Source organism: Lontra canadensis, unplaced genomic scaffold (genome assembly GCF_010015895.1).
Source record: "Lontra canadensis isolate GAN:19392208 unplaced genomic scaffold, GSC_riverotter_1.0 scaffold2, whole genome shotgun sequence".
In the NCBI taxonomy this organism is placed as follows: Eukaryota; Metazoa; Chordata; class Mammalia; order Carnivora; family Mustelidae; genus Lontra; species Lontra canadensis.
The window spans coordinates 25,469,511-25,495,664 of record NW_022630996.1 but is presented as its reverse complement, the minus strand read 5'-3'; the positions used below and the strand labels follow the sequence as shown (position 1 = coordinate 25,495,664).

The following is a 26,154-nucleotide window of genomic DNA, read 5'->3' as shown; positions in this document are numbered from 1 at the left end:
TAAATCGTTTGATTGTTCATGATCTCCAGGCCAGGGTACAGCCCTATTTGAATCTGTTTAAGATGATGAAGAAAATGTTTCACTCAAACTGTTGCCTGTCAGTTTTGAAGAGGGTACAAATCATTCTATCCCCCAAAACAGGATGAGGATGATTTCTTCCCTGCCCTTGTCTCCAGCTTTGACCTTGCGGAAATTTTACACACACACGATAACATAGATAATATAATGGCGCTGTCAGACCCTTGCTTTTGGAAAGGAAGGTTCTCAGATGTCTTGAAGTGAGGTAAAGAATTGCCACTGACGAGGGTAGAGGTTGAAGAAGAGCGTCTTCTTGAAGACGATTCCTAAATTCTGACCAGACTTATGCTTGCTTTATCCTTATCTGATTAAGGATCAAATAGAAGAGGGCGTTTTATACTGAAAATATTTTCGTTAGGATCTGTATAAACGCAAAGCCTGTCTTGTTTACTAGAAAATCGAAGGAAGATTTCTCTTCTGGAAATAAATGGAGTGTAATTTTGATGAGAAAAGTAGATAATTATTTAGGTAACCTTCCAGCCCTCTGAGTCATTACAGAGCTGCCGTCCGGTGATTTGCATCGTGCCTGTAACTGTTACTTCTCTCCTCAGTTACTGGTGATGCGCGTTATTTGTATCACGTGCTCAGTTCCACAAAGAACTAGTGAACTGGTGATGTCACTGTCCATACAGGTCAGGTATCAATCATGCCACTTTTCAATAGATGCAGTTTAATATTTCCTTTTAGATTAGCTCTGAAAATGACATTCTCTTATTAGTCTTGGTCTAAGCCTCTCACGAGTGCATTTTATAGTGGTCTGTGTAAATGGAGCTCTCTGGGGTCTCTCAGAACTCTGGTAAACAATTCCTCCTTTCCTTTCATTGCCCTTAGTATCAGTAAAAATCACTGACAGAATCATAGCCATGCAATACAGAGTGTCTTTTCTATTTTCTACTTATGCCTTTATTTGAAACTATAATTAAATAATGTCAAACTTGTAAATATAACAAAATAGTATCTGCTGTTTGAATATAATACAGGCCAAATTCTATAAACTTTAATTAAGTCAAGCTTGCATTGACCTCAGTAGGAATCTGGTTGAGGATCTTTTTTAATTACCTCTGCCTTAAAATATGTAAGAGTTTTCAAGTTGCTTTTCTCACTCCTAGAACAATGCATGGATAGCTAAACTAATAAAATGTTTAAATAGACACAAATCAAACTTGAAAGCTTTAAACTGTTGTTTTCATCCTGTAAGTCAGCTGAGAAAAAGCATACAGAGTGTAGTTCTAAATTATGTCCATAGAGTATTTCAAATTCAGTGAATTAACTCTCCCTTTTTTTTCTATTTGAGCTCATAAATGTTAACCTCAGAAGTGCCTCAGATTCTTCCATTGAAATAAACTTGAACTGACAATAGCCAGATGATGTAAAATTGAAACTGAAATTCTATCCTTGGCCCATCCCATGTTCTTCCCCTTAGGTATTAGAAGAATCATAGGAGAGTTAGTGTTTTCATTGTACATGAACTGTAATAGTTGGGCAAAGCAGGGCATATAAATTTCTGACTGCCAGGAGAAAGCAATTACCAGCATGGAGAAGATAGCTGGCAATAAATAAACAGAACTGTGCTAGATAGTGAGTGAGTTTAAAGATTTATTTAGAATGACTTAGCTTATAGAAAACAGGCCTTTATATTTATCATATGCCTTCCTTCAAGTTTCTCAATAGAAAGGCTAATTATACCACCAAGCAATTTTTTGTACAGTATTTTAAAATAAAGAAATTGGGATATACTATGTTGCCCAAGTAAGGCCACAAACAAAACTAGTCACTTGTAGCAAAACAAACAGTGCTTTGGAAATGGGGTATACCTGGGTAAACATTACATCAGGATAACAGCTCCCATTTGTCAAGCTCCCATATTGTGTCCTAGTGTCCTGTAAGCTAGGTGTTTTTCTGATCTTGCAGATGAGAAAAATCAGCTCACTTGGTGCTAAGAAACTCCACGGTCCCTGGATGGGAACCCCAACCTCTCTCATTCCAAAGGCAGTGGTGGTCTTGACTTCTGTAATGTGCTACCTCTCCCATGATGGACCCTTTCCAGCAACCCCACTGCTGTATCCAACACTTTCTCTTTTATTTTGAAAACAATGTTTTCATCCTGTAAGTCAGCTGTGCATTTTATAGTGGTCTGTGTAAATGGAACTCTCGGGGGTCTCTCAGAACTCTGGTTCTGTGGTTCTAGAGAAGAAGCAAGAGTGAATTTTATGATGGAAGAGTTTTCTTTGAAAGTAGTCTCATCTAAGTCTACCCCCCTCCTAACCCCCACACTAAGGGTTAGAGAGGAAAGTAACTTACCTTACAATCAGTTTAACTCTGAAGCATCCCTCAAGATGAGATGCTGTTCTTCACACCACATCTGTCGGTGGACCTACTTTGGAATTCAGGTGGAGGAGAATTAAGAAGTGGGACTCTGAACTATGCTTCATCTGAGATTGGATTATTATCTTGATATCATTATAGGATTCAAGTACCATGTATTAAAATCATCACATTATTTTTTGAGAAAATTCTCTAAATGTTGTTTGGTCAGACGTTGACTTTCTCTTAGATGCTATCAATACTTTAAGGAACTGCAGAGTTGGGGTACCTTGGTGGCTCAGTGGGTTGAGCCTCTGCCTTCGTCTCAGGTCATGATCTCGGGGTCCTGGGATTGAGCCCCGCATCAGCCTCTCTGCTCGGCAGGGAGCCTGCTTCCCCCTCTCTCTCTGCCTGCCTCTCTGCCTACTTGTGATCTCTCTCTCTCTCTCTGTCAAATAAATAAATAAAATGTCTTTAAAAAAAAAAAAAAAAAAAAGGAACTGCAGAGTCAACCCCCAAGGGGAAGAAGTGATTGTGGTTCAAAAGGCTATTAGAAAATAGAAAACAAAGTCTAACTGATGAAAATTGAACTATCCATGACACGATAGGAATTATATGACATGGCATGAGGAATTAAAAGTGAAAGGACAGCTAATGAACTTCCTATGTTTGAGGAAGCAACTTTAAAATATATACAAACACACATGCACATGCACACACACATATGTATCACACACACACATATAAAAAGAATAATAAAAAGAGCATCACTGCCCAGAATTAATTGAAGTTAATTAAAAATTGTCATCTTTATTCATCATCTTTTCTGAAAAGCTATAAAATAGTAGCCCCCGTGTGACCACCACTCAACAATTTGCCTCCCCTGAGGCACTAGCAACTTTGTTTCTTCAATTTGTTCTCCATACATTTCCATACTGTACACCCATAAATGATATGGAGGATTGTGTACATTTAAATATTAAATTACATACATTTTCTACAGAGTAATTTCTTCACTTAAAATTATTTCATATATTTCTACATTGAGATATATTAGGCTTAATTCATTCCTTTCAGCTGTTGAACAGCATTTCATCATACGCATATACCCACTCGACCCATCCATTCCACTGTTTAGGACAGTGCTCCCCATCCTGTGGGACTCTCAGGGTGTGCAACTGCTCAGAAACTTACATGAGCGTTTTTTAAGGAACAGATTTGGAAGCTGAAGTATTGGGTTATAGAGTTGGCCTTTTTTATTTTTGATTTTATAACAGTCTGCCAAATCAGCTGTGTGTAAGAGAGGTTTCCAAGTGTAATTTTCCAAATGTAATATCTACATGAAACTCTTCTTATGAAGAACTTCTATTTTTTAAAATGTATTCCTGTTTACCAGGAGTTCACAGACTGGAGCCTGAAAGCTAGATCTGGTCTCCTGCCTGCTGCTGCCCTCATGCTCCAGTGTCAGCGTTGAGCAGTTGCAAGAGAGACATACGGCTCACAAAGCCCAAGACATTAACTCTTTGGCTTATAGCAGAAATAATTTGCTCGCCCCTGTCAAAATAGCATTACCTATCAACCTGTTCACTTTTTTTTTTTTTAAGATTTTATTTATTTATTGGACAGACAGAGATCACAAGTAGGCAGAGAGGCAGGCAGAGAGAGAGGAGGAAGCAGGCTCCCTGCTGAGTAGAGAGCCCAATGCGGAGCTCGATCCCAGGCCCCTGGGATCATGACCTGAGCCGAAGGCAGTGGCTTAACCCACTGAGCTACCCATGTGCCCGCTTTTTTGTTTTCTTTTTAAGTGATCTAATATTTAGCCACAGAAACTGATAAATGAGACGATTTTAGAGTGTGACAGAAACAGTGGGGAACGGGGATGTGAGTGGAATGCTGACATTAAATAGAGTGGTAGAGAAAGTCTGAGGGAATGCTGTATGAGCTGGGACCCAGGAGATGAGGCACTCATGGCTCAGAGAGGTTAAGTAGTTTGTGCAACTTCACATGGGAAGTGAGTGGTAGGAGTGAGTCTTAAGCTCAGGAATAACTCCACATTTGGGGCTTTTTCCTCTGTAATGCAGCTGTCTTCTCATATTCATGTAAACACAGAACAATGCAGGTAGGTAAGTGTAGCAGAGAAGCATAAGCAAAGTGGTTTTGTTCTCTTGGACTTGGCAGGCCAGAGATTGGGGTTCTGATATGTTGAAATTTGGAATTGGTACTGATGACTGGGTTTGAATCATTGGCTAAATCACTTAAATTTGCAGCCTTCATTGTGTTTTAGTGGGGCGGAGGTGGGAGGGAGCTCATCTGTAAACTGAGGAGAGTGTTTGGATGATCTCCATGGGCTCTTCTGGCTCTCACTTTCTTTGCTGCTGTGACTTTAGGAGGTGGCATTTGATCTGGGCTTTGGAGGGTGGGGTGATTTTGACAGGCTGCCTTGTAAATGACAGGAAAAAGGTATTCCAGGTGGTGAGAACAGTTGGAACAAAAACACAGTGGCTAGTAACTGTAGAAAGAATTCTGAGTATGGTGTACCGCGGTCTGATTTGACAAGGCTAGAGTTTAATCCTGTAGAAGACAGGAGAGTCAAGATGCATCTGGCACTGAGCTGAGGGAGGGTCTGAAAATCATACTTATGAGCTAGGGACTATTTCCTTGGAATTATAGAATTGAAAGATCTTGGGTCTTTTTTTGAGCATCTCTGTCCATTGACTGGCCTTTGTCTATCTGAACAGTTCCAGTGATGAAGACTTCTCTAAGTCATCTATTCCATTTTCAGACAGCTCTAAGTATAAAATAATTTTTCATTACATTATGTAATAACATGAGTTCTAATTGTACCTTTTCCAAGGTGTAGATAAAATCATTGGAAGATTTCAAATGGTAGAGGAACACGTTCAGGGATATGTAACCCAAGGACCTGATGTAGGCCTTTTGCAGCATGCATATAAAATGTACCCCAAAGGTAGAGATAACTTTTGAAAGCCTTTAGAAAGCATTCCTTTCATGAAATGTGTTTTGAGCATTTATGTTGGATCAGTCAGTGACCAAGAATCTGGTGATAAGCCAGAATGCCTATTCTCACACTCTTCCCAGGCTCATGGGGAAGATGGATCAGTAGACCATTGTAACAAGGACTCTGGGATTTGGGGGCGGGAGTACTTAACCTGGCAGGTAAGAGGCAAGAAAACAAAGGGCAGGTAAGTGTTCCTGGAAGTTGACGAGCTGTCCAGATTTATCAAGGAGGCAGAAAGAAGAGCACTCCAGGGATGGGGAGCATGGAGATAGAAATGTGAATGGATGTGACACATTTAAGGAACCAAAAAACTGTTTTATGGTGGCCCACAGTGTGTGGGTAGGGAATTGGTTAAGCATGAGGCTGGCGTAGTGGACTGAGACTGTCACGAGGGTCTGTGTTTGCCGTGCTAAGGATTTGGTATTCTGAATTTGATGAGAAGCCAATATTTTTTTTCCTAGATGTGTGTATGTGTTTATGTATATGTGTATATGCCCATATATATATATATGGGTTTGAGAGAGAGAGAAAGTGCAAGCGAACATGAGTGGAGGAAGGGGCTGAGGGAAAGAGTCTTAAGCAGACTCCACACCCATCATGGAGCTTGACATGGGGCTCAGTCTCAGGACCTTGAGATCATGACCTGAGCAGAAAACAAGAGTTGCATGCCTAACCGACTGAACTACCCAGGCACCCCTCCAATATTTTTTTTTTAAAGATTTTATTTATTTATTTGACAGATAGAGATCACCAGTAGGCAGAGAAGCAGGCAGAGAGAGAGAGAGAGGAGGAAGGAGGCTCTCTGCTAAGCAGAGAGCCTGATGCGGGGCTCGATCCCAGGACTCTGGGATCACGACCTGAGCCTAAGGCAGAGGTTTTAACCCACTGAGCCACCCAGGTGCCCCCAATATATTTTTTAATAGAAGTATAAATGACATACAATAATACAATATCTTATTAGTCTCAGATGTATATTATAGTGATTCAATATTTTTATACTGAATGAAATGATTCTCATGCTAAGTCGTTACTCTCTGTCATCGTATGAAGTTATTACAATATTATTGACTATAGTGCCTATGCTGTACATTACATCCCCATGACTGACTTATTTCATACCTGGAAGTTTGTACCTCTTAATACCCTTCACCTTTTTCCTCCACCGCCCAACCCTTCCCCACTCTGCAGGCCAACAGTTTGTTTCCTACGAGTCTATTTCTGTTTTGTTTTGTTCGTTCATTTTGTTTTTTAGATTCCACATATAAATGAGATGAAAGGGGATTTGTCGTTCTCTGACTTCTTTATTTCACTTAGCATAATATTCTCATAAGTCCATCCATGTTGTTGGAAGTAGAGTTGCTGGGTCATATGGTAGTCCTATTTTTAGTTTTTTTCCATACCATTTTCTGTAGTGGCCACACCAGTATGCATTCCCACCAACAGTACGTAAGGGTTCCCTTTTTCCCCATCTTCACCAAAACATGTTGTTTCTTTGTCTTTTTGATAATCGCCAGTCTGACAGGTGTGAGGTGATATCTCATGGTGGTTTTGACTTACATTTCCCTGATGACGAGTGACGCTGAGCATCTTTTCATGTGCCTGCTGGCCATCTGTGTATCTTCTTTGGAAAACTTCTTCTCACATTCTCTGCACATTTTTAAAGTGGGTTACTTATTTTTTCGATATTAAAAGTCAGTATTTTTTTGCATTTCCTTATCAACTTTATTATTTTTAAAATTTTAATTCCAGTTTGGTTCACATACAATGTTATATTAGTTTCAGGTGTACAATATAGTGATTTAGTAATTCCGTACATCACTCAGTGCTCATAATGTTGAGTGTACTCTTAATCCCCTTCACCTATTTCACCCATCCGTCACCCGCCTCCCCTCTGTTAATCATCAGTTTGTCCTCCGTAGCTAAGAGTCTATTTTTGGTTTGTCTCTTTTTCTCTTGGTTCATTTGTTTTGTTTCTTAAATTCCACGTATGAGTGAAATCATATGGTGTGATATGAAATCATATAATATGAAATCATATGATATGGTATGACTGACATATTTGACTTAGTATTATACTTTCTAGATCCATCCATGTTGTTAAAAATGGCAAGATTTCATTCTTTTTTACAGCGAAGTCAATATTCTTAAAAATAGTTTTTCCTCCCCAGTTTATAGAATGTACATATACATTCCTTTCAAAAATTTCAGAACATACAGAAAATATGAAGAAATAGAAATTATCTTTAAGCTCACTAACCATAAATAACCAATGTTAAAACAGTTTGCCATAGTTCTAACCAAGTGTGATACTATGCATAGATACAGAATAAAAGTTATGATCTTATTACAAAATAGAGTTTGTATCCTGTTTTTTCTTTTGTAATGTTGTGTGCCAGCATTTCCTAGGCTTTCTTGTTAAAAATTATTTGAGAATTTAACTATTAATGTTGATATATAGTAACCCAAAAGATGACTGTGTCTTTTTACTTGAATGCCTCATAATGGGTTAAATTTTAAGTTACTTGCATTTTTCACTATCTTTTTTTTTTTAATTTTATTTATTTATTTGACAGAAATCACAAGTAGGCAGAGAGTGAGGAAGGGAAGCAGGCTCCCTGCTGAGCAGAGAGCCCGATGCGGGGCTTGATCCCAAGATCCTGGGATCATAACCTGAGCCAAAGACAGAGGCTTTAACCCACTGAGCCACCCAGGTACCCCTGCACTATCTTTTTAAAAGACTTATTTATTCATTTGAGAGTGTGCACAAGCAGTGGGGGAGGGGCAGAAAGAGAGGGAGTGAGAATTTTAAGTAGACTGCAGGCTGAGGGGGAAGCCCGAAACTGAGCTTGATCCTATGACCCCAAGATCACAACCTGAGCAGAAATCAAGACTTGGCTGCTTTAACTAACTGAGCAACCCAGGCACCCTGCATTTTTCACTATTATAAATAATGTTGTGATAAACAGCCTTGTTTGTAAATTTGTTTTCACATTTGCCTATTTCCTTGGGGCCATGTCAGTGGTGCCTCTTAAGCAGGAGTGTGATGGACTCAGGTATGTATATCTGAAAAGCTATTCTGACAGTGGCGTGAAGGGTAGATTGGAAAGAGGCAATCAGAGAAAAGATGCTCTTTGAGCAATTTAGGCCAAATATAATGGTATAAACTAAGTTACTGGCAGCAAGTTCAGAGAAAAGAAGACATGGTAAGATTTTAAGATATTTGCTTGTTTGTGGTTTGTTTGTATAACAGAGCTCTCTGGGAACTCCGAAAGCTATTAGCATTTTATACCTAATAGTTCAGGGGTTTAGGGACCTCTAAGGTGGCTTTAGTTAGTGGGGCAACGAGGGTAACAGGGATCAATGGCTCTCTTCCCCAAGATAGGAAATACCAAGAGGGAGGAACAAGTTTGAAGGGTTGGCTTGTGGAGGAGGAATTTATGAGACCAGTATTAGATGTGTTAGGTGAAAATGTCTGGGAGATAGTTTACAAAATGATTTAATAGCTTAGGAGAGGTTGGAGCAGGATACGAGGACATGGGAGCCATCGTTACAAAAGTGGTGAGACTGAGACACTGGACACAAGAGCAGTCCTGGATATCAGGGTACTTATGAGAAGAGTACTGGACATAACCAGGGAGGCTACTTACTCCTAAGTAGGAGACAGGGAATCTAGAGAAGGAGTGAGGAACTAAGTATAGAGAAATCCAGAAGAGAATGGTGTTGAGGAAGCCAGAAGAGGCACAAGTTTCAAGGAAGATGTCATCAAACTCTCAAATGTGGCAGATGTCAGCAAGGAAAGGACTGGAGGGTATCCATAGGAGCAATTTAAGTCACCTGTAAATGTGGGTTGAGCAGATTCCGAGGAGCTGTGGTGTGGAAACCAGATTGCAGCTATGCGGTGAGAAAAGAAGGGAGCCAAGGGAGGCGAGTGCGCATGGCTTGTTTCAAAGAGAGCTTGTTGTGAGGGGTTGGGGAGGGCAAGGTGATAGTTGGAGTGAGATGAGGCAGCAGGAGTTCGCTTTTCCTTGTTTATATTGAAACAAGGAAAGCTAGATTTCTAAATTATATGACTTTGATTAGTTCTCTGACATTTGCTATTTGCCATGTTTAAAATCTTTTTATTTTTTGGATTCTGTATTCTCTCTCCAAGCTTCCAGTGAAAGCACTCCTGCCCACACTGCTCGCATCCTGCTTCAAGGTCTGCTGCAACAGGCCGAGACTCCCGTGTGTGCTCACGTAGCCTCAGTGGGTCTTAGTTGGACTCCCCTTTCAGTTGTTAAGCTTCAGCATGCTACTATTCGGAATTACAGTTTCAGAATTTCAGAATATGACTGATATCCTTGAAGTTTGACCTTAACCTGAAGAATTGGTTAAAAATGGTAAATGTTTAAAGGCTGCAGTTTAGAGAATATCTTTATTGTGTTGCCAAATGCTGAATGACAGGGAGCTTTAATTCTAACAAGCTCTAATTAGAAAGAGGGGGAAAAAAATCAAAGGGTGATATCAACCAGAATCAAAGTGAACCAGAACAAGAAATACTTTTATTGGTTACAGAACATCAACAATGTGTGGTATAGTCTTATTCACTTCCTTTACTAGCAATGAAAATACTGTGGGCTGTCCTAGGGGGTTCAGACAATCTTATTGAACACATAATCATTTTGGTAGGTGTTTTTCGCTGGTAATATGTTGCTCTTTGGGGCTGCAGAAAATTATTTATTTTAGACATATGCTAAATGATTGTTGGCTTTAAAAAACAAGACAGTGTGGCAAATGTTTCCAGTGTAGGAAGAAGTGGATAGTCAAGGCATTGACTTGGTTTCTTACTTAACAGTGAGTTAGCCTATTTGTGAGTATTATTTTTCTCAGCACAATTGCTTTAAATATGGTGACATCCAAAAAGAGTTATCACTTTTTAAGAGGGCGTTGTGTTACAATAGGAAACAGTTATCCATATAAAAGATTAAATAAAGAACATATACATGTACATATACATCAGTGCATATATGCACATGCATATATATACCATATATCTATATGATTTTGCTGTATAAAGAACCTGGTTATCTTTCTGTAAGATAGATTTTACTTTGAAATTCTTGGTCCTTTCTTCTTCGCTTTCCAGTGAAGTTCAGTATCATGTCTTTTTTTTTTTTTAAGATACTTATTTATTTATTAGAGAGAGAGAGAGCACACACATACATGAGCGGCGGGAGGGTCGGGGGCGAAGCAGGCTTCCCACTGAGCAGGGAGCCCAATGCGGGACTGGATCCCAGAATCCTGGGATCATGACCTGAGCTGAAAGTAGACGATCAACAGACTGAGCCACACAGGTGCCCCATATTGTACCTTTTATCTCCCTTTGGGCCCCTCCTGCTCCCCTTCTTGTCTAGAACCTTTAGACTGTTCCTTTAATCATTCTTTCCTCATTCTAGCCAACTCTCCTTGCTTCTTGACTCCCTTCTGAATCTAATTCAATCTGCCCAGGTTCAGCCTCATCATCTGACATGTTTGCTGCTGTCCCTGGGCTGGTGAGCACTGCTAACTAAAACTTGACAAGCATGCCAGTTGTAGCCTCTGTGAATTCATGGCTCCAAATTTGCTAAGTCCTCATGATGGCCTTTGCAATCCTAGATTGTTTCCCAAGCAGTTCTCCTTTTTATGTCTGTTCTGTATTTTCACCCCATCTTCAAACTTCCTCCCTGTCACCTATTCCCTCAGTTTCAGAAAATGATCTTGATTCCTGTCTTTTTGAGGCCATCACTCAGGAACTCCCGAACATCCTTCCTTTCTACTGCTCTCTATCACTACCTGCTCATTTTCTCAACCCTTACCACTTCTGGTTATTTTCTTGCCTTTTCTCCGTGACTTTGTCACCAGGCTGCTCAAAAGAATAGTGCCTGCTTGCCTCCATTTCTGGTCTCTGGCTTTCATCAAACTGCTCTTAACCAAGTTAAACTGTCAACGCCTATGAGATAGTGTTCAACTTCTACCTAATTTGCCTCTATCATATTTTAACATTACTGAGTGCTACATCTAAGCATCTTCCTCAGTTTTGTTTTGTTTTTTAAGATCTTATTTATTTATTTGACAGAGAGAGATCACAAGTAGGCAGAGAGGCAGACAGAGAGAGGGGGAAGCAGGCTCCCCGATGAGCAGAAAGCCCCATGGGGGGCTCGATCCCAGAACCCTGAGATCATGACCTGAGCCGAAGGCAGAGGCTTAACCCACTGAGCCACCCATGCACCCCTCTTCCTCAGGTTTTATGAAACCCCCTCTCTTTGGATATTCTTCCACATTGGGTTCTCACAAATTCAAAGTTGCCATTTTTCCAAAATAGCAGGAAAAGATTTGAGCATTTAATTCTTTACAAAATAATAATTGGTATGAATGCTTATAATTTGGTATTTACCTATATTGCTAAAATTGTATTATACTTTTTTATCATATAAATGTATTATAATGCAGTACTTGTTATACTTTTAGAAAGTAAGAAATATATTAATTATCCTTTATTTCTTCTTTCCTAGTTAATGAAGGAGTTCCCCTTACTGAGCATGTTCAACATCCATGAAAACCTTTTAGAAGCTCTTCTAGAACTACAAGCATATGCTGATGTTCAGGCAGTCTTAGCAAAGTATGATGGTAAGTTCTTGGGTATTTTTATCTACTTGAGTATTTTTCTCCTGATGTATTTCAGCAGTTAGATCAGAAAGATCATTTCAAATAGTATAGGACTTTAATAACTACCCACTTGCAGAATTTTTACCTACAGTTTTAGGATGGTATTTTATAAAATCATAGGGTTTTGTGGTTGGTCAGTGGGTGCCAGAGATGTCCCATGGCCTATGCCCCATGCCTCTCCTTCCCTCCCAGTGGGTTCCCCTTCTACTCTTCCTGTCAGCAAGAGTTAGGCATGCTCTGCTTTATTGCCTCCATGGTCAGAAGTCATTCAGAAACTCTGCAGGCAGCACTACCCTGTGGGGACCGCCCTGGCTGTTAGAGCTCCTGCTGTGACTCCACAGTGGGCAGCTGTAACCACTACTAGCAGGTCGTGTTGATCCTTGAAGCAATATAGAATAGCTAGTAGTCCTTACTATAGCCCTCATGACAGACAGTTCAGTAAATATTTAAAGATAAAAGAATGTACCCTTCATCCCAGGTCTTCTCCTCATTAGCAGAATACTTTCCATTTCTGCACCTGAAAGGCCTTGAAGTCCCTTCGCCATTCAGGTTACTTACCCATGAGCTTATTTCATTTTGCCTCTTCTTAATAAACCAGAAAAATAAACTGATGCATCTTAGAGATTTCAAAACTCTTGTGTGGTATTGCCTTTGTCTGTGAATTGATTATTTGATTAATTGCCAAAGAGTTATCCCCAGAATTCCCTGCCATGACCTAGCTCCTGGAATCTCTGCAGAATATTATATTATCCTACCTTATTTCATTTGTTTGCTTCTAAAATAGGAGCGATTACTTTTATCACATGCTCATTTTTTGCTTTGTAAAGTATTCCTTCTTTAGTAAGCATCTTCAGTACATTTAAAGAACTGTTCAGGTCAAAATTTCCAGGAATTCCTCAAACTAATAGAATGAACTATTTTATTTTATTTTAAAGATTTTATTTATTTATTTGACAGAGAAAGATCACAAGTAGGCAGAGAGGCAGGCTGAGGGAGAGAGAGAGAGAAGGCTCCCTGCTGAGCAGAGAGCCAGATGTGGGGCTCAATCCCAGGACCTTGAGATCATGACCTGAGCCGAAGGCAGCAGCTTAACCCACTGAGCCACCCAAGTGCCCCTGAACTATTTTATTTTAATGCATAGTTCTTCATAAGGAATCTCTGAAGCAGGTTGGAGTTGTTCTCCAACTATAGTTGGAGAAGCTAAGGCATTGGGAGACTTGGTTTTGTTTTGTTTTATTAATTCTTGCTCAAATCAGTGGAAACTACAAGCCCTCAGCCAGTGATGCCATTACTTGGCCTGTGCAAACATAAGCACCCTGTGTAACAAGATATATGCTACCTAGTATGGAACTGATTTTAGAAAGAGAGAAAAGTATTTGTGGCGTACTTTGTAGTAAACAAAATGAAGACTGTTTGGCCTTCATGTCAGCTCACTTTTGTTTTCGGTTTATTTGCTAGAATCTCGTTATTTGGCTGACCTTGGGAATCTAAGCCATAGACTACATTCTAAGCAAAATGCTCATACACTGAGGGTCTTGTGGTGCAAAAGGAACCGAGTCCCACGCAGCTGGGTTCAGGCACACTTTTTCCTCATGCTACCCTCTAGCTGTCAATGCCGTTGCAAGGTTCTGGTGATCTCATTCCTAGTGCCAACCTAGTACACCAAAGCTTAAGAGAAAAGTTCTAACTGGTAGAGCCTTTGGTATCTCAAATCTCCTAAGGCTCCTTTCACAACAATCTCAGTTCATTACAGAAATCATCAGCTTTGGTTATAAGACTGACTGTAAAATAGAGAAATGAACTCATTTGGAGTTTTTTTGTCATCTCTGTCTATCCCACTGCACAGCCCCGGCTCCACAACAACCAAATGCTGATTTATTAGATTCTGATAACATATGTTCACATTATTTGTTACAACAGCCCGTCCCACCCTCCACTAAAACTTGGCTCACACTTTACAAAATTCTTTGTTGCGAATAGACAAACTCACCATACCAGGGCCCTTGTGTTGGGCTTTGTTTATGTTGTGTACCTGGCAACAGAGATGATGTTCTTATTCATTATTCATGGAAAAAGAACCTCATTAGTGGCAGGACACATACTGTTGCTGAGATGCCGTGGTAGGAGTTTTGAGTTCAGCAGTTGTCAATAGACTGTAGATGACCTAACCCGGACTGAATTCTGGAGGGTGTTTTGGTGAGGACTTGGCTCAGGCCTGTGTCATTTACAGTAGAATATAATGAAGTGGCTGCTGAAGTTACTGTTCTCGTAGAATGATCTGCAACCACATCAGACTATTAAAAAATATGCCTCTTGTTTCTCACCCCATACCATGAAATGGGCTCTTTCAAGTTTAGCCCTGCTGCTTCTCCTGGACACCCAAAGGATCTTGACTGAGTTGTTGCCTCATTTTTCTGGCCCTGTGCAAGAAAGTGTGGGTGCTTTAGAGGGCTTGGAGTACAGACAGCAATTAGGGGCTCCCTGTTCCTCGCCCTACTTCAGATGTCATCAGTCTAGTGCATGAGATGTTGGAGACAGCACTTTGAATCCCAGCCTCCCCATCCCTCTTCTTAAAGCCACACCCAGAGCAGCACGATTATATTTTATCTTTGCAAATTGGAATGCTCTGGTTGGGTAGCTATTTCTTGGAGGGTTTATGGGCTCAGCGGTCCTTCTTTATTACTTTTGCTAGGTGGCCGAGTTTTTTAAAATAGTATGTTGGGAAGTGACACAATGGGATTTGTGCTGCTTTCTGACCTGTTCAAAAAGGATTTAGAAATATGACAAGGCACAGGGGGGAAACCAATGTGTTCAAAGGAAGGAAGAAGGTAACACGTATCCCTTGGCCTCATTCTTTTTGTTCTATACCTTTTAAAAAAATTTTTTTAGCTTTGAGTTTTAAAAGTGGTGTTCACAGGCGCCTGGGTGGCTCAGTGGGTTAAACCTCTGCCTTCGGCTCAGGTCATGATCTCAGGGTCCTGGGATCGAGTCCCACATCAGGCTCTCTGCTCAGTGGGGAGCCTGCTTCCCTCTCTCTCGCTGCCTGCCTCTCTGCCTACTTGTGATCTCTCTCTGTGTGTCAAATAAATAAATAAATAATCTAAAAAAAAAAAAAAAAAGTGGTGTTCACAAACTCCTTTTACAGTGAAGCACCTGGATCCCTAGTAGGATTACCAGTGAATTGGTCATACCTCCTTATAATTTGTAGTCTAATTTTGATTTTGCCCTTGAGATAACTTCTCATGTTCTATTATTCCAGCCATTAGTTTGAAGTGCTGTCTTGCTATCCTCAGGACTTTTCATATTCCTTTTTAAATTTGCTTGCCCACATTATGGGTGGGCAGTTTTTATCTGGGTGGTTGGTCCTGCTTTTGGAGACCTTCACACAAGGACTAAAATACAACAGCAACAGCTAGCATTTATTGAGTTCTTATATTGTGTCATGGTCAGACAGGATTCTAAGCTCTACACGGATGAACTCACTTATTCTTACTACAGGCATATGAAGCAGATACTATTATTAGCCCCATTTAATAGCTGTGGTAACTGGTACAGAGATAAGCCCAAGATGTTAAAGTAAAGCCATGGAGGTGTTATACTGTGTGAAAAAAGAGAGAAACTGAGGTCTATCTTTGTTCAATAAGATGTGAATTCCATGAGGAAAGGAAAGCCAGAATCGAAACTGAGGTGGTCTAACTCCAGGCCAGTGGTCTTAAGCCATCATGCTTCCACTGTCTCTGCTTTTGGCAGTATTTTTTTTTTAACTGTTTTTATTAATACCATTCTTCTTGTTGTTATTATTAGCTACAGTTTATTGAGAACCTACCATGTGCCAAGCATGTTATATGCATTACCTGTAACCCTCGGTAACCTTGCAAGGAGGTGGTTATTCCATTTTAGCAGATGCAGAAACTGAGGCTTGTGAGTTTAAGTAACTTTCAAGACCACATTCCTTGAAAACTGCAGAACTGGGATTCAAATCCAGGTCTCCCTGGCTCTAAAAGCCCATGTGTTTTCCATCAGTGTAAGCCTTGCTAAATGACTCGCTCTGCCTCTCTCGCTCCTTTTGGAAAAGCATGAGTTAGGTGGGCTGGAGTTGTGGTGCAGAATTTCAGTGATGCCAGATTGTCTTTTAAGATTCCTTTTTAATCATTCCTTAAGAACTTAGTATGTCTCTATTTGCTTATCTTTCTGAAACTCTATTCAAAATATGGCTTTCTGTTTTCAATCACCTTGTGCCTGATTTCTTTGTCACAAAGGAGATTTGATGTAATCATGTTGATTTGAGTTTTATCATTTTTTTTAAGTCATACATAAGCTATACACACAGAAATGTTTTAAAGATCATTAAGTCATCAGAACCTTCTTTGAGAACCATGGAGAAAGTTGTTACAAGCTTTGGGTTGCCTTTCAAAGGAGCTTATAGGCCACCTACGTTGAAAACTGAAGTCTCATAGATTAGGGTGGAAATGTGGAAAAGAATTCATGCATTTATTATTCATTATCATTTGTGCATTTCAACTTCAGAAGAATGTTATAGAGCAAGTGAATGCGAGTGTGCTTGCTGTAAGATACCTTTGGGAGTGTCTCGTTTTGTCTGTCTCTCGGTTGCGATCTCTGAGGATACCAGAGGCTGAACCCATGGTGATGAAGACCACTAGGCCGGGTGCCGGCCTGCTGAGATCAAGTGCCAGTTTCGCCTTTTCACCAGCCAAGTGAACTTCAGCACACTACTTAACCTTCTAAGCCTTGGTTTCTTTCTCTGGAAGTGGAATCAAGGCTTAGAAAGGCTAAGTAACTTGCTCAAGATCACACAGCTGGGAATTTGTCACGAGGATTAAAGTATTTAATCCATGTTATATGTGTAGAACAGTGTGGGGTACACAATAAGCATTCCGTAACTCTCAGCCATTGTAAAGAACAAAGATCACTCCTGAACTTCACCACTGTTCTCAATCCATTTTGTTCAAAAGGAAAACCATATATAAAATGTCAGCTAAAATGAGAGAATAAGAATCCTGTCTTGTGCTCCACCCCCAAAAGGCAGTGTTATGAGCTGTTATTAAAATTCCTTATGGATCTAATAGGACATGTAGAGAGGTAGATATTTGATAAGAATGGAAATGCTTAGTTTTATCTACAAACAATTCTTAAACTTTTGGAATGCTGAAAAAAAAAATGCCAGGGATTTTCATTCGTGATCAAAAAAACAAATTGTTTCAGTCTTGGGGCAATTTGCACCAATGGAAATGCAAATCCAAGCTCTTTTGGATATTTACTCCATTAGGTCATTTAGTGATTGCCCCTAATTTGGGACAGAAGTTTCCCTGTGAGGGACAAATTGGTCTTCTATATAGTCATGAATGTTATATAAATGCAACAACTGTATCAAGACTGTTTTTTTTTACGGTGCCATCAAGCCCATCCTGAATTAGCATTATCATCTGCCATCTGGTAGTGTATACAGGGTATACTTTCAAGAACAGGACATGTTTCTAACACTGGGGGAAATACTTTCATCTCAGTAGATTGAAAACAGAGGTTCTAAAGAAAGCATTAGGGAATTACTCTATGTTGAGACTATTCGGAGAATAAGCTTTTTGCTGATACTGTTTTGCAGAGTCAGCATGTAGTTTTAAGTAAAAATTTCGTAAACTGTGTTCATTGCCCAAGGCCTTATAAGCTAACACAAGCTACTCAGCTATCATCACAGTTCCCTTCAAGGGGTCACTGGATACTCTGTCTTTTTGTTAGGCTGTTTTTCATTTATGTTTAAGGAATGGGCACGAATAAGAGGGATCTGCGATGCCAGGAAGACCAGTGAGTAAAATCTGTTTTCAGGCCATCAACGTCAGGCTTTGAGCGTCACACAGTCCAGACCTCCAAAACAGTGCTTTTCTGTCAAGTGTCTAGTTGTGAGTTTTGATGCTGCAGGTACCACAGCTTCTGAGATAAATTAGGCTGCATTCAAAAAAGATTTGAAATGCAGTCAGTCCCTAGGGACAGACTGTAAACCTAGTCTAGCTCCCTTCCCGGAGCTGGTTCTTATGGAAAAGATAAGGATACCAAGGCAAATGTCGAAGAGCATCCTTCTATAAAAGATGGGCAAATGAATCACGTCACTGCTTCAAAGAAAATGATTGTCAGCACTGATCCCATGAGCTATGGCTTTAGGCTGGTAAGCATGAGTCACTGAGAAATGATGGTCCTTTATAGCTTTTCACTGGGTGCTCTGCTGACTTAGAAACCAAGAGGTAGGTAGATCTGTCAAGTAAACTAGGCCTATGAAGTTATGTCATATACATGCAGGAGTTCTGACTGTCATATACATGCAGTTCTAGTAATAGATGTTATTTCAATAAAGACTGTATGCATGAGAAACTTCTATTGTCTCTGATGATGGAAGGCATCTTATGAATGCATACATTTGTAATTCACATAGTTGGCACATGAACAAACCCTTGAAATGCATATTGGCCTTAGTAATCCTTATTACCTAGTTATCATAATTTACCAAGGTAAGATCCTTCCCCAGCCGGTCATTACCATCACATAAACTGCTGTGTTTGACTCCAGGGCATTAGCCATAGAAGGGCTCTCTGACACAGACCTTCCCGGGTAATCCAATCCAAAAGTTGCAAATAACATCTGGTATTTGGCTTTGTAGCATAAGATTAATTTTTCTGGGTGTAGTTGAGTCTGCGTTGCCTACCCCTCCCCCTGCCCCAAATTACTAAGGTCATGTAGTATTTCCCGATTGAATCATTGAACTCCCAGGTGGCACATCTTTTTGAAGTTTGGTATATCAGTCCTTTTTATTTCTTCAGTGAAGTTTTTCCCTTTGGTTGAAAGAGGACCTCAGATTGGCTTTTTAAAGGTGGGACAAAGAAACCTTACATTGTCTGGAACAACAACAACAAAAAAATCAAACAATAAGTACAGAATTCTACATTTCTATTGTTTTCTTTGTATCATATCATGTACAGAAGTAAACTGAGAGATTGTATTGAAGAAAGCCACATGGAGGACTGTATCACATAATGGGACAGTAATAACACATCTCATCCATAAACAGGTTAGGAAGAAGAAACTGGCTGCGTTTTTGTTCGTTTGGTGGGTCAGTTTACGGCTCCAAAAGTGTCTTTCAAGGCCAAATGTGTTGGATCTATATAAACTTCTAGTATATCAGTGTGTTGCCTGACCAAAAAGAGGTACTTGATACTGTATAATTTTAAATGATTACAGAGAATAATTAGATTAGTTTCTTTTAAGTATATGTGCTGCTGAAGCGAGCACAGATTAGTTTCTTTTTTAAATTAATTCAGCAAGATCAAATCCATATATTGAAAATACTAACGTGGGGCCCCTGGGTGGCTTATTGGGTTAAGCCTCTACCTTCGGCTCAGGTCATGATCTCAGGGTCCTGGGATCGAGCCCTGCATCGGGCTCTCTGGTCAGCAGGGAACCTGCTTCCCCCTCTCTTTCTGCTTGGCTCTCTGCCTACTTGTGATCTCTCTCTCTCTCTCTCTCTCTCTCTCTCTGTCAAATAAATAAATAAATAAATAAATCTAAAAAAAAAAGAAAATATCTAACTTTCCATGCACTCAGATTCAGAAGTGAACATAATCTAGTCTGTGTTGCAAAGAAGCTTTATAGTCTGGTAGAGAAAGATGTAAAAAAAACCCAGTAACACCAAAAAACAATACAAGAAAACCCAAAAAGTCAAAACCGCCCACAGTAAATTGAGGTGGGATGAATCAGTGCTCTATGACTCTGTTTGAAACATGCTGAAGCAGTGCAGAGAAAGAAACCCTTTGAGAACAAGCCCTATCTCTTCTTCTCGGATATTCCCGTGCAAGGGTAGACATTCCAAACAGCTGCTGTGAATGAATGACTTTTTAGACAGAGATGCACCATGACATGGTGTCGTCGTTTGTGAAGTGCTTTGGGACTTGTTTATGCTGGCTGCTGCCCTTGAAAACACTGTTTTGGAATTACAGATAGGAAATTGACCTAGCTCATGCATAGGAACAGTAATGATCCTTTTAAAATTACATCTTGATTATTATTATGTAGATGAACAGAAGGAAATTAGGTCAAAAAGATTATCACCGAAAAAAAACTATTCTATCTAAAGTTTTGCCCCATGGGTTTCCTGAGACACATCAAATTGACAGTTTTGCTCCAAATTACATAAATTTCCTCCCAAGATTATTACATTGAATTCCAACTTTGCTGTTATGAGCATTTATGACTTTTGAAAACTTAAGAGTCATTCTCCCTGAGATGACCTTTTCCTTCAGTGGCCTCATTCCCATAAAGGGTCCTAGGGAGCCAGAAGAGGTGTGGTTTGCCTTCCTTGTTTTTGGCCCCAAACCCTTCTACTTCCCTTCAACCTTGTCAACTTGTACTCTTGCTTTCTCCCTGCCTCACTTGTAAACTCCACTGCTGTCTCAAATAGACATCTGGATATCCGTATTTAGAGCGCCAGTACTGCTTCATCCTTTTTGCTAGAATGCCATAAGCAACGATAAGTACAGTACACATATTGAGAAATAACAAGTTTTTTTTATTTTTTAAAAAGATTTTATTTATTTATTTGACAGAGAGAGAGAGAGATCACAAGTAGGCAGAGAGGCAGGCAGAGAGAGGGGGATGCAGGCTCCCTGCTGAGCAGAGAGCCTGATGTGGGACCCGAACCCAGGACCCTGAGATCATGACCTGGGGGAAGGCAGAGGCTTAACCCGCTGAGCCACCCAGGTGCCCCGAGAAATAACAAGTTTCTGACTCTCTCTTAGTATATTCATCAATCCTGACACTTTTGGCTTCCAGAAGCTAATTAGATGTCAGTGTTTGCTTATCAAAGGGAGCTAATATCAAGTGATTTGAGATGTTAGTACATTAACTTGAGATTTCATTCAGCAAGCACAGGACCACCATATTTTAGACACTGTTTTGGTTCAAGGGTACAAAGTGACGAAGAAGGAAACACATACCACACAAGTAGGAGAGGGAAGTAAGAAAATAATTGCTGTAAAGACTGCAATAGAATTTAACCCAATATGGAAGGTACACTTTACCCAGGGGAAGGTGAGAGAAGCCTTCCTAGTAGAGTGGGCATCTGAGTTGAACCAGACAGTGAAAATACTAGAGACAGAGCAAATGGAAAGGTTCAGGAACAGGACTGACCAGGCCGTGTGGAATACTCCACGTATCCTGCCAAGCAGAGGGATGGTGGAAGGCTGCACAAAGGGCCGGAGATGCACTGGGTAAATTAGGTAGAGACCGCACCTCACAGAGCTTTGGTCCTACCTCCACAGGCCATGGAGAGTCCATAAGCCAATGTCAGCAGGGTTGGGCTCCAGTCTGACCTCAAAGTGGAGAGAGTGGCACAATAGAGTCCTCTTTTGACTTGAGTGCCGTCTTTGACTTGAGGTGGTTGAGGGATGAGCACACAGTATGGAAGCACTAAGACGTGAGGGAGCGGAGGGCCACTGCACAATGCCAGTGTGGGCATTTCAGACTGCAAAGAAGCAGAGTTCTCTCCATTAGGGAGATATCTGGTAGTTTTCAACCAAAAAAGTATGAAAGACTTATTAGAATTTGGTTTTTCTTCTTTAAACAACAAATGGGAATCCCAGTGCAGAAACTTTTTTATTTCCTGGATTATCAAAACTTCCTATTTTAAGCTCTAACCACTTAATTTCATTTGCTTTCTGGTGATCTCTTAACTACAGGAAACAGGTCTATGTAGATCTAGCATAAACTTAAGATAATCTGTCAGGGGGAGTGTAACACAGTTAGAGCCTGCCAGGTCTCACACAGCCCATCAAGACCTACCTACTTCTGCTGAGTCATACAGTGACATGGGAGAGAAAATGTGGAATCGTGGGAAGCAGGTGGAGTGTCCATCTAGCCTTTAAAGGTTGTGAATTTAGAGACAGTGCAGTACAGGATGTGAACACCTGTGTATGCAGATCTACAAGTCTCCTTTGCTAAAAGCAAAGCACCTGATAAACTTTTTTTTTTTTTTAAGATTTTATGTATTTATTTGACACAGAGAGAGCACAAGCAGGGGGAGCAGCAGAGAGGGAGAGGGAGAAGCAGGCTCCCTGATGAGCAGAGAACCTGATGCAGGGCTCGATGCCAGAACCCTGAGATCATGACCTGAGCCAAAGGCAGATGCTTAACCAACTGAGCCACCCAGGTGCCCCACATCTGATAAATTCTTGCCTTATTGACAGTTCAGTTGCTACTAAAGTAGGCAAAGCCTGAGAGTGATTAATATGCTGAATTTAATTTTTACCAAAATGGAAGAACCTTAAGAGAAGGAGATCATGTTATCTTATAGCTCGTTGTAGTAAAAGAAGGGAACATGAGTCATAGACAATTTCCTGAATTTAAGAACAATTGACAACAAAAAGCTTAAAGCTATACCCTTTTTTAAGTCAGAGAAAAGATAAATATAAACCTCTAACTCGAGATTCAGTGAACAACTTTGTGCTGACACCATTTGGCATAGAAGACGCAGACATTTTTAAGTGGAAATGATTCAAAAAAGATGGCAGATTCTAAATGGTGACATTATAGTTATTCCCAATGGAAAAAAATGTAAAGGAAACACAAATGATATATTTGTATGTTTGTATATTTTTATATTTCATATACAAAAGGTCAGAGTGATGAATCATTAAATAAACATATACAAGTGGGGTAGAAACCTGTAAGCAGGTGGTTAGGGTTGCTTAAGTCCAGAGGAAGCTAAAGTCTCCAGCCTTCCCTTGTGAAGTTGTTTTCCAAGCAAACTGGCGAAGAAAGTATAAGAGAATGACAATAATGGAATCAGAAGCAAGCAGCACATTGGCAGTACGGGATGGTGACAGGGACCAGGCATTGCCAGACCAGTTCTGTCACTAATTAGTTAGGTGACTCTGAAGCATATCATTGAACTTCTCTGATCTTGTATTTTTTTCATCTATAAAATAAAAGATTTTTGACCTTCACAGATGTGTGCTGTTGTCCAGTTCTTTGATCCATCTTGCAGAACTCCTATTTGGAGAAGATAGTAATGTGTTAATAAATGGATAAAAATATACCTTTATTCGTTCTTATTTACTACTTGCCCTCAATACTTTTGATTCTTTTTTTGCTTTTTTAGAATTTCAACAAATAAGTCAATCACAGTAAAATTCTAGATGATTATATGGTTTACTAACATTTAGGAAATGAGGTGATTGAAGATCCAACATGGATTTACTAAAGAAGTTGTGCTAAATTAGAACAGTTGAGATAGGGGCGCCTGGGTGGCTCAGTGGGTTAAGCCGCTGCCTTCGGCTCGGGTCGTGATCTCGGGGTCCTGGGATCGAGTCCCTCATCGGGTTTTCTGCTCAGCGGGGAGCCTGCTTCCCTCTCACTCTCTCTGCCTGCCTCTCTGCCTACTTGTGATCTCTCTTTGTCAAATAAATAAATAAAATCTTTAAAAAAAAAAAAGAACAGTTGAGATAGTGGATGTGAAAATATTTGTAGTCTGCACAATAGTCTTTAAATGTTTCTTGTTAATTTAAATAGTTATTTTTTTGTATTTCTGAATTAGAGGAATACCATAGATGAATGTATATATTTAATTAAAATATTTGATATTGTTTTGAATGCTGCCTTGTTAGGTACTGTGAAATAATGTAATCATAATACAATTGTATCATTGGTAAATGGTATGATTTAATGGTATAAGTGGTGTATATAATATCTATTATAACCATTAATAAATGGTATAATTTAATGATTTAAATTATATAATATATATATATAATACTCATTATTACCATTGATAAATGGTTATACATACATCATTGCAGACCTTTGCAAATTTAGGGTAACCTCTAGAATAGCATTCCTGGATCCTCTCCTTGGTATTGCCATGGTCAGTATTTTTACCACAGACCTTATAGACAAGATAGCACAATTCAAAATCTTGTGCTCATATTTGTTTTAAGTATGTGATATTGGCATATTTCTTAACCATTATATCCACCACTTTCCCCATCTATATAAGGAGGGTGTGATGAGCATGGTGTGATGAGCACGGGGTATTATACGCAACTAATGAATCACTGAGCACTACATCAAAAACTAATGATGAACCAAATGTTGGCCTATTGAATTAAAATAAAATAAAATAAAATAGGGCTAACAGTAAGTCCTATCTCAGAGGGTTGCTCTGAGGATTAAGTAGAAAAATGCATATAAGTGATTAACACCAATGCCTAGCAAGCTTAATAAGCCCTTGATAAATGTTAGCAGTAATTTCAATGATGATAGTGATCATTTGGTGAGAAGGTATGCTTATGAATTGTATGGAATAAAGCTGTGGGTGGGAGCTTGAGTCAGAATGATGACTAATAGCCTGGAATGATATTCTGAAACCATTAAGCTTTAATGGTTCAGATTTCATTTTGAGATTTAAAATTTAATGGAATCAAATATGAAATCCTGCTTATAGGTTCATAAATTTTCATGGCTTAAGTAAAAGAGAAAAGACTTGGCTTTGGCTGAAATCAATTTGAATAGAACCTGGGGGTTTTGTTGACCACACAATCATAGGAACAAATAAGGACTTCCAGCTGCTCAACACCAGGGCCATCCTAGCTGTTTTTGCGAGAGGTGTTATGGCTGTAGTTCCTCAGACTACATTTCCCCTGAGCTCTGTACTGGTCAGATTTCAGGGTTTTAGAGGATTATTTCCATGTCTAATTCTCATATTTTGAAATCATTCATGGCTTCATAACAAAAATAAACAAAAAATTCTGAAGAACGTATCAGTGGAGGAATTAGAAGTATTTATTCTGGAAAAGATTAGGCTTAGAGGAGATATTGTAACCATTTTAATATTCAAAAGGCTGACGAGGAATGATCATGTTCTGTTTTGTCATGGAAGGCAAAACTAGTAATAATTTTTATAATAATAATTCATAGAAGAGGGGGCACAATGATAAAAGGCAACTGAAATGTTATGGAAGTTAGTTTGAAGCAGGAGAAGACAGCTTCAGGTAGCCCAGGATTTATAGGTTTGTTTTTAAAATCTTTTTAACTGAGTTATAAATTAGATATAATAACATGCACAAATCTGGAGTGTAGAGCAGGGTGACTTTTCTCTTATACACACATGTATTATCACTACCCAGGATATTAGAACTTTCCATCATCTCAGAAAGTTGCCTCATGCCACCTTCTGGCCTTCTTAACCCAGAAGTAACCATTTTTCTGACCTTTATCATCAGATATTAGTTTTGCGAACTTCCTACAACCACTCTGGAGCACTGTTTACCAGTTTAAATGTGTCTATTTTCAGACTCAGCAGTTTCATTTCCAATTACATATCTAAGGGAGTGGTCAATAGCTTTATTCATAATATCCCCAAACTGGTAAAAAACCCAAATAGCCATTAGCAAGAGAACAAACATATTGTGGTATATCCATACAATGAAATACTACTCGGCAATAAAAAAGAATAAAGGATTGATACATGCTACAGCATGGGATGAATCTCAGAAACATCACTCTGAGTGAGAGAAGTCAGACATGGAAGAGCACATACTCTGTGATTCCAGTTAAATGAAGTTTTTAGATTGTAGAAATCAAGATGGTAGATTTCATGACAATTGGATTTTGAATACCTAAGACAGTTGGAAAAGGTACTTTCCCTTTCAAAAAAGGACGTGTATGAAACAAAAGATGGCCAAGAAGTGGAAGGAAATTTAAACTAAAGCCTGGAGTTCAGCTTTGCTTAAGTGAGAAACATTTATTTAGCATTCCTTGTTTTGGGGATTATGTGATATGTCATTATTTCCTTTTTGTATTTTTTGTTTGGTTGTTGGCATTTGTTTTATTCTTCCTGAAATTTCTTTTTATTTTTTCCCCTTATTTCTTTTATAAGAGTAAATATCTATGTCATTATCTAAGAATATTTTTTCTCTTAATCATACTGTATATTACATAGCATCTACTTTCTTTTTAAAATCACTCTTCCTGGAGCATCTAACCTCCAGCTCAGATATGGTCCAGTTGACCTC

The 26,154-nt window shown here is 39.4% G+C and overlaps 1 protein-coding gene across 10 annotated transcripts in view; it reads left to right on the top strand.

Annotated features, from left to right (window-relative positions):
- ST7 (suppression of tumorigenicity 7) overlaps positions 1–26,154 on the top strand; it is a 237,560-nt gene that overhangs the window by 167,596 nt on the left and 43,810 nt on the right. For all 10 annotated transcript variants that reach the window (XR_004384181.1, XM_032870768.1, XM_032870787.1 and 7 more), the window contains one exon: positions 11,932–12,046. Coding sequence is in view for 9 of the 10 variants with exons in the window: in XM_032870768.1 (XP_032726659.1) it covers positions 11,932–12,046 (115 nt within the window). In the remaining variant the exon portion in view is untranslated. The remainder of the gene's footprint in view (positions 1–11,931; positions 12,047–26,154) is intronic.